This window comes from Ictalurus punctatus, chromosome 3 (assembly GCF_001660625.3).
Source record: "Ictalurus punctatus breed USDA103 chromosome 3, Coco_2.0, whole genome shotgun sequence".
Lineage (NCBI taxonomy): Eukaryota > Metazoa > Chordata > Actinopteri > Siluriformes > Ictaluridae > Ictalurus > Ictalurus punctatus.
Genome location: NC_030418.2, coordinates 15,080,422 through 15,099,863, shown reverse-complemented (window position 1 = coordinate 15,099,863; position 19,442 = coordinate 15,080,422). Strand labels below are relative to the sequence as shown.

At 41.3% G+C, this 19,442-nt stretch overlaps 1 protein-coding gene across 2 annotated transcripts in view; it reads right to left on the bottom strand.

The window, feature by feature from the left end:
• Window positions 1–19,442, bottom strand: part of eif2ak3 (eukaryotic translation initiation factor 2-alpha kinase 3) — a 40,293-nt gene that overhangs the window by 3,585 nt on the left and 17,266 nt on the right. For both annotated transcript variants that reach the window (XM_017464689.3, XM_017464690.3), the window contains exons 3-16: window positions 12,058–12,252; window positions 11,248–11,378; window positions 10,881–11,163; window positions 9,769–9,937; window positions 9,525–9,665; window positions 9,312–9,434; window positions 8,999–9,219; window positions 8,097–8,206; window positions 7,189–7,311; window positions 6,951–7,100; window positions 1,051–1,738; window positions 769–945; window positions 548–649; window positions 372–434 (exon numbers count right to left, since the gene is read on the bottom strand). In XM_017464689.3, coding sequence (XP_017320178.1) covers window positions 372–434; window positions 548–649; window positions 769–945; window positions 1,051–1,738; window positions 6,951–7,100; window positions 7,189–7,311; window positions 8,097–8,206; window positions 8,999–9,219; window positions 9,312–9,434; window positions 9,525–9,665; window positions 9,769–9,937; window positions 10,881–11,163; window positions 11,248–11,378; window positions 12,058–12,252 — 2,676 coding nt within the window. The remainder of the gene's footprint in view (window positions 1–371; window positions 435–547; window positions 650–768; window positions 946–1,050; window positions 1,739–6,950; window positions 7,101–7,188; window positions 7,312–8,096; window positions 8,207–8,998; window positions 9,220–9,311; window positions 9,435–9,524; window positions 9,666–9,768; window positions 9,938–10,880; window positions 11,164–11,247; window positions 11,379–12,057; window positions 12,253–19,442) is intronic.

Sequence of the window (19,442 nt, the reverse complement as noted above, 5' to 3'; positions counted from 1 at the left end):
GATCGGACCAGGCGGGCTTGGCTTCGCTCCCCATGAGCCTTGGATACACATGACCCTGTCGCCGGTTCACCGACTGTCCTTTCTCGGACCTATTTTGGTAGGAACTAACCACTACATGCCAGGAACATCCCACAAGACCGGCTGTTTTGGAGATGCTCTGATCCAAATCATCTAGCCATCACAATTTGGCCCTTATCAAAGTCGCTCAGATCCTTACGCTTGCCCATTTTTCCTGCTTCCAACACATCAACTTCAACTTTAGATCATAAATACTGTAATACCAAGATTGCACACACATGGAAAAGCTATACTCGGGCCCTTTCCATGCCTTCTAACACAAAATAAATAAATAAATAAAACAACACACTTACCTCCAGAACATTGCTTTTACAAAAGGAAGTAGGAAACTTCAGCTCCCGGACCTTGGTGAGAGTCTAGAGGGACCAAAGAACGTATTCATTTTTATGAAAGATCTCTAAATGAAGCAGAGGCTGAGGCTCATTGTTAATCTGAATTTGAAATGGAATGAATGCGTGATTGTTCTTACTCTGACTCTCTCCATCTGTGTGCGAAATGGGCAGAGCAGCTCAAACAGGATCAACCCCAGAGAGTAAATATCCACTTTATGAGAGTACGAGTTCCCTGACAACTGCGAAACAGAGATAAAGCGTTTAGCATGAGGAGACTTCAACAGAGACGTCAATGCACAAGTCACTCTGGATAACAGCATCAGCTTAATGCTTTAAGTATAAATCTGCATGCACACACCTGTTCTGGGCTCATGTAGAGTTTAGTGCCCACTTGGCCAGTGTGGCGAGCGTAAACTGGCATAGGGGTGAGGGTGTTTATTTCCTCATCATCGTCTTCCTCCTGATCCATAGCAGTCACCAGCCCGAAGTCCCCAACTTTCACTACATCGTCCAGCGTGAAGAAGATATTAGAGGGCTGACGGACAGCAAGAAAGGAGAGAGAGTGCGAAACACAGAATTAAATGTTATTCCTCAGAGATATGGATTTAGTAGTGCACATTTAATACGAAGCAAGTACTACCTTTAGGTCTCGATGCATAAGTCCCTTGCTGTGGATGAAGTCGACAGCTTCGGCGATCTGCAAAAAGATTTCGAGACACTGCGAGTGCTCTCGGAGTTCAGGCTGAGAGCGCTGTGCCATCCAGTCCTTCAGGTTCTCCTTTCTGCACAGCTGCATCTGGATGTACAGGTAGACTTTGGGCGTCAGGGCCGGCCGAGGAGCAGGAGCGGGAGCTTGCGGTGGCAGCTTCAGAGACGTCGGCCGAGGAGGAGAGAAAGATAACGGGCCTGAAGATGCAGCGCGATGAGATCTGGAAGTCGAGTGAGAAGGGCACGGCATCTGAACTGGTGTGGAATGGCTGAGCTCTGCGTCATTGTCGCGCTGATCGCAACCAGAGTCTTCAAAAACGATGTCAAAGGAAGAAGAGGTGCAGTCGTTATGGGCCACTGTGCGAGGAGGACAGAGCTCAAAAGAATGTGGGGATCCCGAGAGTTCCAGGTCGGGCTCAACATCGGCATGGCTGTCCTGATCCGACATCATGCTGTCCATCACCAAACCATCCACGCACACGTGATCCTGCGCGAGCGCACCGACATTAGCACCAGCCTCACACTCGCACCGCAAATCCAGAGGAGAGGGAGTGGAGACGGGCACCTTCACAGAGAACGCCTCCATGTGGTCAGGACTGCTCAGCAGCCAATCAGTAACACTGACACACACACACACACAAAAACAAAACAGTACAGTCATGTAACGTTCCCTCCAGTATCCCTAACATACATGTTATACTATTAAAATGATTCAAAGTAGAAAACTAAATAGTTACATTTTTAATGCCCATGAAATTACCAACAATGGCTTTTGCCCTCAGAAAAATGCCAGAAATGCTCACTATGCATAATATACAGTACTGTGCCAAAGTCTTTACTCTGCAAAGAAATGCTGTAAAGTAAAGATGACTTCGAAAATAATTAAATTAAATCGTTTTAGTTAAAAGAAAAATACCACAACATGCAGTAAACAGTAATAAACTAAAGAAAGTCATATTTGGTGTGACGACCTTTTGCTTCCCCCCCTTCCTTAAATAGTATCCCCAGGTACAATTAGTGCAGTTTTATAAGGAAATGAGCTGGTACGTTTTACTGAGAGTCTTGGAGAATCTGACACGGTTCCTCTGGAGACTTTGACTGTCGCACTCGATTCCTCATCATAGCACAGAGACAGCGTTAGTTAAAGTAGTAAATGACCTTCTACTGACCTACGAACAGGGTTGTGTCTCGCTGCTTGTGTTACTCGACCTTAGTGCAGCTTTTGATACTATAGATCACACTATTCTCCTTGATAGATTAGAAAATGTTGTCGGTATTAAGGGAACAGTCCTCTCCTGGCTCAGGTCTTATCTCACCAATCGTTATCAGTTCGTAGATGTAAATGGTGATTTCTCCATGCGTACTGAAGTTACTTTTGGAGTTCCACAGGGTTCTGTTTGAGGCCCACTGCTTTTTACGTTATATATGCTACCCCTAGGTCAAATTATTCGTAAACATGGAATTAGCTTCCACTGTTATGCTGATGATACACAGTTGTATGTTTCAGCGAAGCCAGATGACAGACAGAAGCTTAGTAAAGTTGAGGATTGTGTAAAGGACATTAGACATTGGATGTTAATTAACTTCCTTCTACTTAATTCTGATAAAACAGAAATACTTTTATTAGGCCCACGTGTAGCTAGAAGTATTCTTTCTGATCACATGGTTACTCTGGATGGTCTTTCTGTTTCATCATGTACAGCAGTTAAAGACCTTGGAGTGATTATTGACTCTAGCCTATCATTTGATGCTCATGTAGATAATATTACTAGGATAGCTTTCTTTCATCTCAGAAATATTTCTGAAATAAGAAACATATTGTCACTACATGATGCGGAAATACTAGTTCATGCATTCGTCACCTCTAGATTAGATTACTGTAATGCCATACTGTCTGGATGTTCCAGTAGGAATATAAATAAGCTCCAGTTAGTCCAGAATGCAGCTGCTAGAGTCCTAACTAGAACTAGAAGGTACGACCATATCACACCGATATTATCAACACTGCATTGGCTCCCAGTAAAATCTCGCATTAACTATAAAATACTTTTATTAACCTATAAAGCACTAAACGGTCTCGCGCCACAATATCTAAGCGACCTTTTGGTTTTATAGGATCCGCCACGCCTACTTAGATCAAAAGGTGCAGGCTATCTGACGGTACCTCGAATAGTGAAGGCTACAGCAGGGGGAAGAGCTTTCTCTTATAGGGCCCCACAGTTATGGAACAGTCTTCCTATTAGTGTTCGGGACTCAGACACACTCTCAGTGTTTAAGTCTAAGCTTAAAACGTATTTGTTTACTCAAGCCTACCCTGACTAGATTCTGTTCTACTACTTCGCAGTCATAATTATCTTTTTTTCTCCCTCTCTCCTATCGCCGAGCCCCACACGAATTTATGGAGATACTAGAGATCCAGATCCTTTCTGCCTCTGGATGGAGCTCAAATCTTCTCTAATTCCAGACTGCTGGGACTACGGCTGCTACTAACGCCATACAGACTTCATATAAATCCATAATGAACTTTTTCACACTATCTGTTGTTACCCAGATGAGGATGGGTTCCCTTCTGAGTCGAGTTCCTCTCAAGGTTTCTTCCTCTTAAAACATCTTAGGGAGTTTTTCCTTGCCACCGTCGCCACTCAGTGGCTTGCTCAGTTGGGATAAATTCGCACCTTTAATATCTGTATACCATGTTGATATTTCTGTAAAGCTGCTTTGAGACAATGTCTATTGTAAAAAGCGCTATACAAATGAAATTGAATTGAATTATTTTTGCAGCAAAACCCAGCAGACTTCATTATGATGTTTTTGTCTGAAAAATGGTCTCTTATGTAATATGCTGCTTTCTTTACTTTACTGACATACAAAAAATTTTATAGTAATGTTTGGAAACCTAAAATGTTTTTGCATGGACTCCATATTTCTGAATTCATAAAATAAATATCTATAACAATTTGCACAAAAAAGTAGGATGCCTAAGACAGCACTATATAATTTGGAAATACCCGGTCATCCCACAGATAGCTGCTAGTTAACAGCCTGTCATTTGTTACTGGTCAATACAGTATCTGAAGCAGAGTTATATTCTCAGTGACTTATTTAACAGTAGCCAAATCTATTAAAACGTACCTACCAAAACTATTATGATTGCTTATCACTAACAGCAAACCTGCTTGCTGTGTTGCCTAATATTAAAGTCTGTTGGACATGATGTCAAAGCTGTGGACAGCGTCAAAGCTGTGATGCCTACTTCACATCATCGAGGCCTGGTTTATACTTCGGTGTTAACCTGTATTTGCCCTGCGAAGCAGGGAGGGGGATTATGGGTAAGGAGCGGCATACAGAGAAGCACCGAATCGCTTCCTGCGTGACCGCCAACTACACGTCACGCATATAGGTCTTGACATGAACGCAGGTTGGCAAGGAGGTGTGTCCGATTGTATGCTCGTGCTCCTCAAACCTTTTCTGAAAGCGGCGTTGGTTAAAATAAGAGCTCACGACAGAAACGAGTGGGGGGGGGGGGGGGGGGTGCTTTGTGTTGGGCCATATTCACTCTGCTTGATTTCTCCTCTATGATAAAACAGCTAGAATAAATGAACAGCACAAGCAAGTAGATCGGGTACAATATGATAGATCAGATTTATGATTTCTGTACAAGAAAAACTATACTTATGATATTGTCTTATATGTGAATTTAAATGGCAAAGCTTTATAGCGGCTGTAGTTTAATCCTGCTGGATCGCACATTTTACTTTCTTTTTCTTCTACCTGACTTCCAATAAAGACACAATGTAGTGTGACATAAACCACAGCAACTCCATTTAAAGAAAACTGAAAGCATCAGTCATTTCATGATTGATAGAATTGTGGGTTTAACCCTCTGGGCCCTGAGGGTGTTTTGGGGCTCTGGAGAAGTTGAGACATGCCTTGACGTTTTTTTTCAGTTGCTTATAAACATATTAATAGCTAAAGTCTGATTACACTCATTATTCAGCAGAAACAGGGCTACAATAATACGTGAGCAGCATGTATGTACAAGTTTGTATTTTTGAGAAAATAACCTTTATGCGTGGTTTATGAAAAAAAAAAAAAAAAAAAAAAAAAAAAAAAAAAAAAAGAATTTTCAGGTCACTGAAATAAGGCCATACAACACGTCCTAACCATTTGTTCACAAGACTTTGAGAACTGGATCTTGTAGCCTACAGTTTTTACTACATAATGACGTGAAATCCATCCTGATAGCTAATTTCATACAAAACGATATATAGTCATTTAACTTTTGTTAGACACTTTAGATCGGGAAGATTTTTTCATGTTCTTAAAAGAAGTCTCTTCTGCTCACCAAGGCTGCATTTCATCCAAAACACAGCAAAAACGGTGATATTGTGAAATATAAATTTTTTTTTACAATTTAAAAATAACACTTTTTTAAAAAATATATTGTAAAATGCAATTTATTCCTGTGATCAAAGCTGAATTTTCAGCATCATTACACCAGTCTTCAGTGCCACATGATCCTTCAGAAATCATTCTAATATTCTGATTTGCTCCTCAAGAAACATTTATTATTATTATTATTATTATTATTATTATTATTATTATTATTATTATTACTATTATTATCATCATCATCATCATCATCATCATCATCAATGTTAAAACATGAAAGAAAAATAATTGAAGTGTCCAGTGCACACAGGGAGAGACGAGAGTATTGCAGAAGGTGGCTGGTTTGTACGAGCCCACTCGTCTACCTACACGTAGCCTCCTCGCTCACGTAGTATTGAACATAAGCAGGAAAGTGAAGGAGTCTGATGAAACTTGATGCTTTTTAAGGCATTGTTGGGGGCGTTTACCATTTTGCATAGATCGCCTCAGCACATCAGCGTTTGAATAGTGTGCTCTGCGTGTGGGTGTGTTCACGGTAACGATAATTAGCTGAGCCAGGAGAAACCGTGCATCTCTTTAGTTTCACACAGATTACATTGCAGGAGAATATTTGTTTTAAATGTGAATTGGTTTATAAAGTAAAAAAAGTAGACATGTCATGCTTTCTTTAGACACACGTCTCATGTTTGTGTGATAAGTATTCGCCGAGTTTCATTTTTGGGGCGTGTTTCAGAAAGATTCTAGCGGAGACAGAGACAGCTGAAAGTGCACCCTGTTTAAGGTTTTGTTGTTATTGGGATTGTACACAAGTAAAAGTGGACCCTTTATAGTTTCTAATTATGTCTTACACTTATCTGTATGGCCAAAAATGACAGAGGATTGTAACTGAGTGTTAGATCTAACTGGGTAAAAAATAAAAATAAAATAGTCACCATCGGGTTAAACACTGGTTAAACTGAAGTACTTTTGAGACAAGAGTTGCTTGGTACTGCTTAATACAGATGAGTGAAAATGTTTCAGAAATGCTTATATTGACTTGGTTTATAATTAATCACACAAGGTTTCTCCAACCCAACCCACCCCCCCAAACAGCATTTTTAGAAAAAGCTCAAGATAACCCATGTTATCTTCTGTTGATCATTTCCACAGTGAAACACGTGACTCTCCTTTGTGTATGCTCTTTCTGATGGCCTGCATTAAGTAAATACTGGTTTGGTGCAGGCCCCGCCCCCTAGTGGACACGCTCATGTTACATGCAAATATGAAGTCTTGACCCTGTGAGTGTGTTCACGCAGGACACCCTGACGTATAAATCAGCTGAGCTAATATAGAACACGCTTACTTTTAAATGTAAGGGTAGTTTAATGATAGTTTTATAAGTCATTAATTTAACAAGCTTGCTCTATATGTGAAGGCTCGTTGCTTTTATGTTAATTGTACCTGGCATCTTTAAGCCAGCGTCGATCCATTTCCTCCTGCCAGCCCTGAGGTGGGCTCTCCTGCCAAGCATTGAAGTAACGGATGATACCCGGGTGCTCCAATTTAGCTAAGGCCTTTACCTCCCGCATCACCTTTTCACGGGCCACTTCCCTGCACACACAAACACATATTTAAATAAATAAATGTTCACCTACTGTGTGTACTTGCATACTGCAATAAAGATGACGGCAACGGTTACCTGTTGGGTAAGCGGATCCTCTTGATGGCATAATTGCAGTCGTCTACTTTGTTCCGTGCCTCAAACACGACTCCGAAACCACCGCGCCCTAAACACTGCACTGGTTCAAAGTCTGTCAGGTACCTGCAACACAGAGCCACAAAAGAGCCACAGCTGTCATTCAGATGCGGGGGGGAAAAAAAAAAAAAAAAAAAAAAAAAAAAAAAAAAAGGTCTCCTTCAATATTCCAACACGGACAGATTATCGGACAGATTAAGGGTAGAAAGGGTTGAAATGGTGAGCCTTTCAGAACATGGACGTTCTTGGTCTGCTTTATGTTGAAGATGCATTTACAGACAGTATTAGGCTGCTTTCACACTCAATTTTTAATCAAACATTGCATGTAATGTAAGCTTTATTATCAACAACAAAAATAATACTGGCTAGCTAACCTGTACCAGCTAGGATTCTATTAGTGTTATGGTTACAGTGTACGAGTAGCATGAGCTGCTTTTTTCATATCAGCCAAGAAGGCGCTTAGGCAAGCACTTTTTCTGCATAGTGTGAAAGCATCCATAGAGTGATGAACAGTAAGTAAGCAGCAGGGTGTACAAGTTCTGGAAACAGAAGGACCAGCTGTTCATAAGCTGACATTCCTGCCATGACTTTCTCAAGAACCATATGGTTGCCACCCGAAACGCTAGTGGCACTCTGAAAATGTGCACGGGTGTGTTCTTGTATTCTGTGGCATGTGTGGCTGTGTGTTCTACTTCATGTAGATGTTGCAGCTGTGCCACTGTCCCGCTGTAAATGAGACCAGCGTTTTCATTAAACTAGAAAAACTCTCCAGTAGAAGTCCACGTCTGGGTTGAGGTTCATGTCCCAAATGTGTCAAAACCTGCTAAAATATTACCGCAATTCAGTTTTACCTGGACACGTATTCACTGGGCCGAGTGTCTGTTACTGCCTCCCTGAGTTCGTTGGCGTCCGGCTCAAACTTGGTGTCTGTCTGACACTGTGTCTCAGACTCCTTCCGCTGCTGCAATTAAACCAAGAGAAACAAAGTGTGAAACACATCCAAACAATCTTAACCACTTTTAATTAGAATGAAGTGTTTACCAGAGGGGGTGCAGTAATGTAATTTGTAAGGGATTCAACTGGCTGATTTGGACTGGATAAAGTGTCTGAGTAATTTGCCCAAATTGCTACAAACAGCCTGGCTGCGCAGGTTAGCTTTACACAAACAGACGCAAGACACAATTACAATAACATGGCATGCGCCTTTGTCTATTACCAGGTTTAGTAATTACATTACTGTGAGATCAATTCAAACTACTACTGAAAGCTGTATATCCAGTGAAGTAAGGATAAACGAAACAACAACAACAACAACAACAACAACAGAAAGAGGGATCACCAGCTTGATACAGTTACTGCATCAAAAAAGTCTTACTGTCTTTAAGCCTATCTTTTCCAATACCTTTGCTCAACTAAAAATTGGGCTGTCTGCCACCAAAGGTGCCATGTTCTAAGTTGTTTAACACATCTAGATGGACATATCAGAACACTGAATGCTGAAATTCTGATCTATCGTCTCATATTAATCTTTTGAACTCAAATCCAAATGTCTTCAACGTACAGCAAAAACCAAAGGAATTGGCCTTGTTGTTCCAGTACTTTTGGAATGTATATTGGTAATCATTAAAATTACTACTTACTAAAAAAAAAAATAATAATAATAATTTTAAAAAAATAAATAAATAAATAAAGAACTAATCTAGCTCTAAAATTTCAATGCCCATGTGTGCAAGTATGCTACCGGTCATCTTACCCGCATGTACGTTGTTTGTGGATGGAAGAACTTGCGAACGATGTACGTGGTAGCAGCAATGCAAAAGATGATGGTGCCCAAGATCTCCTTCCACCATGGCAGAAGTAGCACTGGGTCCTTCCTCCTCATCCTGCCAGGCTCACCTTTATGCAATATGCTCACTGCGGTCACCTCTCGCCGACCACGGTACCGTGCACTGTATGGGAAGTAGTACCCATTATCTGCAGAGACAACAGTTATTAACCCTCTGAAACAAGACGTCCAACTAACGGTCTGGTTCTGGATGCTAGAAAGAACAGAAAGTCGTTCTAACCGTGAGGATATTGTAGTATAGAAAGAGCACCATTGCTGTACTCCTCATAGGAAAATTTGTCGTTCTTCAAACACTTATCGAACTCCTCTGACCTCACAAGAGCCGGAGTGCGAGAAGGAGAGTCTGAAATAAACAACGTTGAAAATAACGATCTTAACATAGCCATTAACCAGACCGCAAACCGTATGTCTGTGTTAACGTGTGCAAACGTACGGATAAGAGGCTTCCATTTGACAGTGGGAGGAGGAATGATGTCTCTCCCTGAGTGGTGGCTGTCCAGGGCTTTGGGCTTAGATGGAAACTTCTCGGTCATTCGAACCGAAGACTGTAAATATAGCTGCTTTTGAAACATCCCTGTAAGTGGAAACACACAGAAGAAAAAAGTTAAAAATCCGTTTTGTAGCTCTTTCAGTCCCCCCAACACACACACACACACACACACACACACACACTTTACCTAGATAAATACTCGACTCTGTGGCTCCTCGCGCCTCCTCCACGAGGTCGTCATCCTCCTCCTGAATCTCATTCTCTGGTTGGACGGTGTAAGAGGTGTCATCGAACAGACTGATAGGGGTCACCTTTCCCCCTCCGACCAACCAGGCTGAGGCAATGGGTGTGCAGAACTACAGTGCAGGGACACATAGTACACACATGAGCGGAGATGTCGTCGGTCATTTTTCTGGTCTGGTCAAAGAAAAACTCATTTTACGAATCAGTTAGGTAATTGTGTTACATGCACCCAAACTCTCCGCTACTCATCACCTGCGAGCAGGGACGTGCATGGGTTTTTAAATACACAGTTAACTGTTTGAGGTGCCTGTACTACAGAAACCCCAATTCGGGTATTCATTACGTCCTACATGACGTCAGTGCAAAAACATGAAAAAGAGAAGCCTCGTCTGGCTGTATTTCGATGCACAGAGCAGCACTCTTGTGGTGTACACGGGGAATAACACGTCTCAGGAGTGGGCAGTTTCCATTAAAATGGTTTACAATGGACATAAATCAGATACCTCAGGTTTGCAGATTAAGCACATTTTAAAGTAAAACTGACGCTGCACCCACAGGACATCACAGCGGCTCATAGTTACAAAATGCACAAAAATCTGTACTTGCTGTCAGATTCTTTTAAACATGCGTTGCCACTGTGATCAAAGTAAGTGCCAGTCGCACTTACTCAACACAGTAGAGCAAACAAGCATCCTTATTCATTCATTTCATCCTTAGTATATTTGTACAATCAAGCTCATGTCTAAGCATCCTTATTGATAATGATAATAATGATAATGAATAGTCTTTATTTGTTACATATACACATTACAGCACAGTAAAATTCTTTTCGTCGCATACCCCAGCATGTTAGGAAGTTGAGGTCAGAGCGCAGGGTCAGCCATGATAGAGCGCCCCTGGAGCAGAGAGGGTCGAGGGCCCCCAACCCTCCGATCAGTAACCCAGAGCTTTAACCTCTAAGCCACCACTGCCTTGGCTAGTAGGTCAAAGTCTGATCTTGGATCCTGAGCATATCAGGGAGGAATTATAAAGCCAAAAAAAAATCCAAGAGCTCACCTGATGCTCCCAGATGAGCTGTCCTCCGGGTCCACTGCTAAACGCCATAACCTTCCAGTCTGGAATAGACACTTTGAGCACTAAGTCTAGGCCTTCTGTTTGTACGCGCGCGTTAGCGTGGTTTTGACCGTGCGCTTCTGCTTCTTCCAGGATCACACGCGGCCCATCACGTTGCAGTTCATGCCACGCCTCCTTATTGGCCGTTTCCCCTTCCAGAAAGCTGAGCTGTGTATCAGTCTCTGGAACAAACTTTAGCTGAAAGTTTCCCACACTGAAGTTCCACCTGACAGACAGAGACAAAGGGTCAACACAGTCAAACATTAACTACAAGAATGTCTCTGGGTGAACAGACAGGGATATGACCTACTTCTCAAAGCCGCTGCGAGGGGTCACAGCTCTGACCGTCTTCTGTGTTCTCTGCAGTAACAGCATGTCTTCTGGCTCGGCCTCTTCCTCTCCCCAATGACTGCAGCCCACGGCCGAACAGATATACTTCAGCTATAGAGAGAGTGAGAGAGAGAATTAAAATTTTTTTTTTTTTAAACAAATAAAATTAGAGCGGGAACAAAGCAGCACTGCTGAACCAAACTATCACTGCTTGACATTATTGTCTTTTGACTCCGGCTGTCACAGTACAATTATAAAATGATTTTACAGCCTACATTATGGGTTTTTTTCCTTCCATTGTAAAGCATAATATCATTTTCATCCTTCAAGAAAAAACACTTTGTTTCTATTCATTTTAATTTCTATTAAGTCTGTCGCACCAAATTTCACTATTTAAATACTATTTTGATTTAAGATACAAATCCACATTTAAATGTTTTAGAGCCCTTGTTATACTTTTGACCCCCACCTCAAGTAAAAATTGGCCAGAGTGATCCAAAAAAAAAAAAGAAAAAAAAGAAAAAAAGAGGAGAGACTATTTTTGTGTATTTTAGTTTTTGTAATTATTGTTGTAAAGCCCTATGTTGTTTTTAAATGGCTCTATATAAATAAATTTGACCCAATGCATGAAAGTTTAATGGAGATTTGACACTCCTAGCTATTTATTTTTTCAATCAGAAATGTTTGAAAACGTTGCCATTTTTCAAATAAGAATAATTTTGCATAAACCTATATAAGTCCAATGACATTGTGTCATAGGGAGAATGGAATCCTAACTGTGCGAGTGTACCTTGCCACTATAGATTCCCAGGCCGTAGGTAGTGAGCGATTTTCCTCCCACCAGCACGGTGTCCTCTCCGACACGGTAAGAAGAGTCGAGCAGGGAATCCACACTAAATGGGACGGCCTCCATGCTCTCCCTGTCCCTGTTCCACTGAAACAAACCTCCATCCAGAGACGGGATTAACATCTTGTTCCCAAACACCTGAGGAGGGACAAACATATGGTGTCAGTCATGTCAGCTTCCTCTGACGTTACACAATAATACAGATCAGAGAGCTCAGTTCTAAACCATAGCTTCTCTTAAACAAGAGAAAATGAGCATAGAGGGCATCCCAGTTTCAATTTTGGGTTCTTTGACGACAAAGTTAATTGGGCCTAAAAGTTTGGCACTCACTTTCAGACCAGTCTAATGTGGACTGTGATTTTATACTAAATTCCAGATGATGGCTGTGTGCACTTCTGAAATACCACAGTCTCTGCACAACCTTTACAAAACGTTTAAATGTAATACAATCTTAGGAAGAATGACCTATATAAATGGGTAATAAATGTACCATGATAAATAGGTTTGTTTTTAAGATACAGGACAAAAACAGAGTCATTAAAGATTTCTAATAAAAAATAATGTGTAATGTGAAAAGTGTCAAATGTGTAAACTGAAAGCCAGTGTGTTCAATGGGGTTTTCTGCCTGTATTCCTGACACTGTTCCAGAACTGATATGGTGCTGATAAGCAGAACACCACTGATCGGTAAAACAAGGCCTCAGTACACACTCACCTGGACCAACGAAGTTTGAGAAATAAATGAGCTTTATTAGTTTAAAAAGATGATTAATTACTGGGATTTATAACACAGCCTCATAATGTGCTCACAAACTTCCTGTTGTGCTTAATCTGACCTTGACACCCAATCGCCCTAATGTTTGCCTGGAACGCTCAGCTGTGAGAGAGAAAGCAGCTTTCTGTGATTGACAGATGATCTCATCGCCCACTAATCACAGGAACAATGAGGGATGAATACCTACAGATCTCAAATCGTGATATAGTGGGTAAGAGGTTTAAACAGTCAGTGTGTGTGTGTGTGTGTGTGTGTGTGTGTGTGTGTGTGTGTGTGATGACTCATTCACCTTCTGCTCTGATTTAATCCAGCATGTGATCCAGGTGTATGATCACCTTCTCCAATCATGAGCCACTCAGCTACGGCTTAAAGCTGCAGTATGCAACTTTTTCAATTAGAAAAATCAAATAGCACTATAACAAGTATAGAAAAAAAAAACCCCTCTATATGTTTTTCTGCTGTGAGTTGCCCTGGAAAGCCTTAAATAATTGATCAAAGCCACAGCTGCCAGGTTAAATTTCATGATTTTCATAATCTATAACCCAAGAGAGACACAGAAACAGAAAACACATATTTCAGGAGTTTGCTAATGAGCTAGCTGCTGGAAATGATAGCTTCATGGTTTTATAGGTGCAAAGTACCAGCATTCTGTGGAATTTGTAAAGTGTTTCAGCTTGCCTGACATTACTTGACTATTTCGCAATGTTTGTTCAGCTGGAATCGTAAATTGATTGTAGAGTCGCTTTAACACGTGTGCTCCGTCTTCATGTTTTCTGCTAAACTTGATAAGGATTAGGCTTGCTGCGATAGTCGACGTTACTCGCACACCGATGACATCACTTTCCCAACGTGGCACCGCCCCCACCGCCGTTTTGACTTTTTACAGTAAAAATAATCGTTTCGTTCAGTTAGAGAACGGTCGCTACCATTAAAAACTGAACGCTTCTGTTCAATTCAGCACGAGACGAATGAGTCAGAGTCGCAGCACAGATCAGCAGGACTCATTCATTTATCACGTAGCGAGAGTGAGGCAAGCTGACTGACCAGAAGATTTGGTTTAAAAAGTTCTCGGTTTAATATAAGCAAGTTTGTCACTGTAGTGTTTTGTTGTTGCTATGTTCTTCATTAAGAATAATAATGAACCCATTATTCAAGTAATTGGCACTAATTCGAAAGCGAAAGTGAAATGCACACGGCCGCACGAGCATTCAGAAGCAAGGGGGAAGCCCCCCCCCGGTGATACCGGTATTACCAGTGTTGTCACACATTGATTAACCAGTGGGAAAATTTCCTCACTGTCACCTCACTATTAGAGAGTTTGCTCCATTGAACAGCCCGACACTGAAGTTACGTCGAAATGACTATTTCCTCCTTTTTTATAAACACAAAGCTCTTCATAACTTGAAGAAAAACCAAAGTACCAAAAAAATTCAAACATTTTCATTCAGTATGACACTGACCAATCAGGACTCTGGCAGACTGCTGCTCTCATAGATTCTCCCTAAAACCATGTATGAAAATATTAGGTGTATAGTTATATCCTAATACTTTACCAACCCGAACTACACTTTGATTAAGCTTAAAATAGCGCCCCTTACGCTGCGGGTAAAAGCGCACTGAGACACTCGCACCTGTTTAGATCATTTCACCAACATTATCACACGCTGACAAAATGACGATTCATTTTGATCACGAATTTCGTGAATTAGGCGTCACGAGCTCCATGAGTCACTAAACAGGAAAAGCAGTTAATCATATGCCTGAATTAAACACTCAATTATTTCCTTTAGCTGTGCGCTTGCAGCTGGAACCACGGTGTGTATCTCACTGAAACGAGTCAAATTAGCGTGCGCAACAGGACTGACCTACAGGCTAAACACATCATCTGATTAGTACTGGCCTATTTAAATGCAACACGAAGAGAATTGATCACAATATCATTTACAGCGTTGTAGTATTGGAAATGTTTAGAGCGTTCAATACCTTGTGTAACACCCGTGTGAAACATTCCGCATTAAACTTTCGTCCCGTGCTGAATTTTCGGGTAGACGGAATACAGACCTCGCTCTCGAAATTACACTTCACTGCTGTGTTTCAATGTCTTCCTGCATACTTTAAAACCCTGACACACTGTCCCTTTCACAAACTAATACTCTCTTCAGAGTTCTGTACAACACAATATATTACAATAACAAATCTGTTTCATTGCCAATAAAAGCACTTTGAGTATTGACGCACCTTGCTAACCCATATTTTAGGACAATCTTGTCTGACCTACTAGTCCAGAACCTGAAGGACATGCTGCTCTTGAAGTCTCTTGTTACAGGCTTACCAAAAGATTTCCTTCTTGCATCCTTAAATTTACACACTTGCTCCTGAATTAGCAGGAAAAACATGTAATATTTTTGAAACATGAGGAAATTTAAACATCATTTTTAGGAGCTGCACTTCCTGCAGTAAACCATAAATCTGAGATAGATGCTGGGTGCAATCGATCCCATCCATTTCCTATACCGCTTATCCAACAAGGGGTCGTGGGAGAGCCTGGAGTCTGTCCCAGGGGACTCGGGATACAAGGCAGAGGACACCCTGGAAAAAGTTGCTAGATTTGTCGTGGGCACTTTTTTTTGCAAAAAAAAAAAAGTCACTAAAGGATTCTGAAAAGTCGCTAAGTTGGCGGTACTGGTCTGCACTGACAGTTAAATAAAAGGCGGGCTAAGCTCTGTCTCTCCCCAGCAAAAAGAAAATACAGAGGGAGAGGGAATGCGGGGTTTTTCCATTTATGCACATTCTATTTGAAAAGCAATAAAATACACACAGTACCCAAATTATACCCGGTCTGGGTTTTTTTTTTCTTTCTTGAAAACAATTTGTGCCCCCCTTCCGATCTCTACAAGCCCCCCTCGTTCAGAACCACTGCACTAAAACATTAATCAATCTAAATGTAAACAACTGAACCTTAATAATGACAGTGACTCTAACTCTTAGCACCATATAACAAAGCGAAAGCTGTGCAACAAAATGAACCACGGCCAACATCAGCTCTCTGGTCAAGCCTTCACTGGTGTGACTCTCAAGGGGGCGTGTCTGCAGCACAGGGCCTTTTTTTCCCCACACGCCATTGTTAGCTAGTTGTGCTGTTAAGGTCACGTTGCTGTCGGTAGCCCTACATGAGTTTGTGAATCGTGTGTTCTCTGCAACCGAAACGTGTCTCACATGTGCAGCTACAAAATTTCCCAATTGCCGTGGTGATTTCTTTAGCCCTGATCGAATCATCAAGGGGAAGCTACCTGAACGCAACTGTGTGCCTCCTTTGTGTTTTCATCTCCTCTGACCAACTTGGCATAGATGAATGGACACGCATGTGGTATTAGCAGTGATTTAACGTTTCAGGACATTTCTTGGCTTGTAGCATCAAAAATCATCGGGAAGCCAAACTGCCAAGACCAGACTTAAATATTTGGGGGAAATCTACCAGTTCCTGCTTGCTGATGAATGCAACCATTGCTGCTTTCCCCCTGAAAGTTAATATATTAGTTTAGCTTCTGAAAAACTGCATTCTTGGGAGATGTGGCTTTTTTTTTTTTTTTAATTCCCTGTAGCCTATCCTGATTCAAGATGAAGTGGAAACTACTTTTCATTGGTTGGTGGGGTGGGGGTTCAGGGGTTTGAGTGTGTGGGCCTGTTTAGGTTTAAATGTTTATTACATCTTACAAAAAATAAACTATATTTTATTATTAGTATAGCCTACTTTATTATGCAGATTGTTGAAGGTACACTATATGGCCAAAAGCAATAGTCATCATATGTGCTTGTTGAACATCGAGATTTAGCCCCTAGACCCTTTGCTTTTATAATAACCTCTCTTCTGAGAAGGCCTTCCACTAGATTTTGGCGCGTGGCTGTGGGGATTTGCTCATTCAGCCACAAGAGCATTAGTGAGGTCAGGCACTGATGTTGGGTGAGGAGGTCTGGGGTGCAGTCGGTGTTCCAGTTCATCCCAAAAGTGTTCAGCAGGGTTGAGGTCAGGGTCTTGTGCAGGACACTCAAGTTCCTACACTCCAACTTTGGCAAAACCATGTCTTCATGGAGCTCGCTTTGTGCACAAAGACATTTTCATGCTGGAACAGGTTTGGGCCTATTAATTCCAGTGAAGGGAAATTGCTACAGCAAACAAACACATCGTACACAACTGTGAGCTTCCAATGTTGTAGAAACAGTTTAGGGGAAGAACCACCTATGAGCGTGGTGGTCAGGTGTCTAGGAACTTTTGGTTATATGATAGATACACAGACGTATCAAATAATATAATATGGCATTTTGTTACATCCTAATACTACTACTACTACTAATAATAATAATAATAATAATAATAATCATAATAATAATAATAATAATAATAATGTTATTAAAACAAAAGTAGTGTAAAATAATTTCCATTTAATCAATTATTTTCTACCAATCAACAGGATAACACTAATATATAATACTGCTAATAAATATTTGTGATATTACAATTAAGCAATTCCCAAATGAAAAAGAATAATAATAATTGAAAGGATAATGGCTAGAATGTGTGCACATTAGGGTGGGTGTGCATGCGTATGCAGGGTGGATGACATCATCCCACACATAAGGCATTATCTCATCCTAAAATCCTCTCAGCATGACTCACACCACAAGGCAGTGGCATTCCTCCATCTACCTACCCCAACCCCCCGCCCCCCTTGCTCGCTCTCCACTTGTCTCCCCATCTTCTCGCTCTCTCTCTCTCTCTCTCTCTCTCTCTCTCTCTCTCTCTCTCTCTCTCTCTCTCTCTGCCCCATCACTTCTCCTGCTCTCTCTTATTGTGACAGCATGATTGTGCAGACGGTTCTGTTTACTGCTCGTCTCTCCTGGTGCCACGGCGTGCTATAGGTGAGTGCTCCGTGCCTGCACCATGGAGAGGGCCAATCAGATGGGGACAGGCTGCTCTAATCACTGAGCAGACTGCCTCAGCCAATCAGAGTGGCTGCTTGGTGTGATACCCAGGGGGGAAAGAGGTGGGGGAAGAAGCTTAGAGCCAATGGTTGTGCTCTTTCCACAGCAGCCAGGCATTTGAGGTTACCGCCAAAGCAGTCAGTGAGAAAGTGTGTGTGAGAGAGAGAGACGGAGAAAATGATACGCACTCCAAGGAGAGCTCACACAAATACACCGACCTAGCAAAAAAATATTTCCAAATGCACAAGTAACATGTATGAACAGCTGTGTAAACACATTTTTATGAACACCAAGTGCACACACAAAACAAAGCTCCCATGCAGAACAAACTGTTAAGTCACACAGGTTGTCTGGCCTATGAATAGGAGCATGCATGCTCCGTGTGTGTGTGTGTGTGTGTGTGTGTGTGTGTGTGTGTGTGTGTGTGTGTGTATACGGATATCTATCATAGTGCAAGCCTGCCTAAAAAGCTCTTCCCCCAAGCTATATCTCAATCTCTAGTGAATACTATTCTGCATGTGTATCTACACCAGTGTCAGACCCAAACTCTGGGCCAAATCATGTATCTGTTGGGTTACAAGCATCCCACACACAAAAACATGCAGATAAACAGTTTAACAATGCCTTTGCCTTTTGTACCGAGAGCTTTATTATAGGCTTTTTATTTTTGTATAAAGACACAAACATGGTGTTATTTTAAAAAGAAAAACGTATAATCATTGATGTGGGGAAGTTGTGTTCCTTACATAAGAGTCAGAATACACCATCATTTATATCTTCTTATATTTTAATCATTAAAAATTGACTGAAAATGAGACATGGACTTTAAAGACAAAAGAAAACAGTGTTATACACCTTTTTATTTATAAAATAACAACAAATTTTTGTAGCCATTAAATGAAGTATCAAGGAACAGTTTTTTTCATGCAAAACTACAGTGACTACGTTTACATGGACAGCAGTAATCTAATTATTGGGCTTACTCTGAGTAAGACAATATTGTGAGTCGCTTTTAGAATATTCCTTTCATGTTCCCGTTTTACATGTTCTAGAACATAGTTCGATTAACAGCACGTCATTACGTCACCGCGCCACGACATCCGACGTACCCTCCAGAATTTCACGTATCAGCATACAGTTCGTCTTCGTTATGGTACAGTATACAGTTTTGGGTGTTTTTATTTATTTTATTTTTTACGAACGCTTTAAGTGCAGTTCATTATTTGTCATGCTGTACATGCTAACAGACAACTGCTTGAAGCCGTGTCCTGTGTCCCAAACCACGTACTTACCGTCTATATAGTAACCGAGATACATGTATTTTTCCCCACTACAGGCCTATAGTAGGTAAGTATGCGGTTTGGGACGCAGCCGAACTCTCTTGTTCGCCGTAAAACGTTGAGCACTGCCGTGTGTGATCGTGTCCTGTCGCAAAATGCGGTGAAAACTCCCACACGACGTTAATAGTGTGATTAAGGCGTTTACATGTCTGTAATACATGTCCATAATGTGACTAAAATAGGAGTACTCCACCTGTCTTAATTCGATTAGAGCTTAATTCGAGTATGACCTTA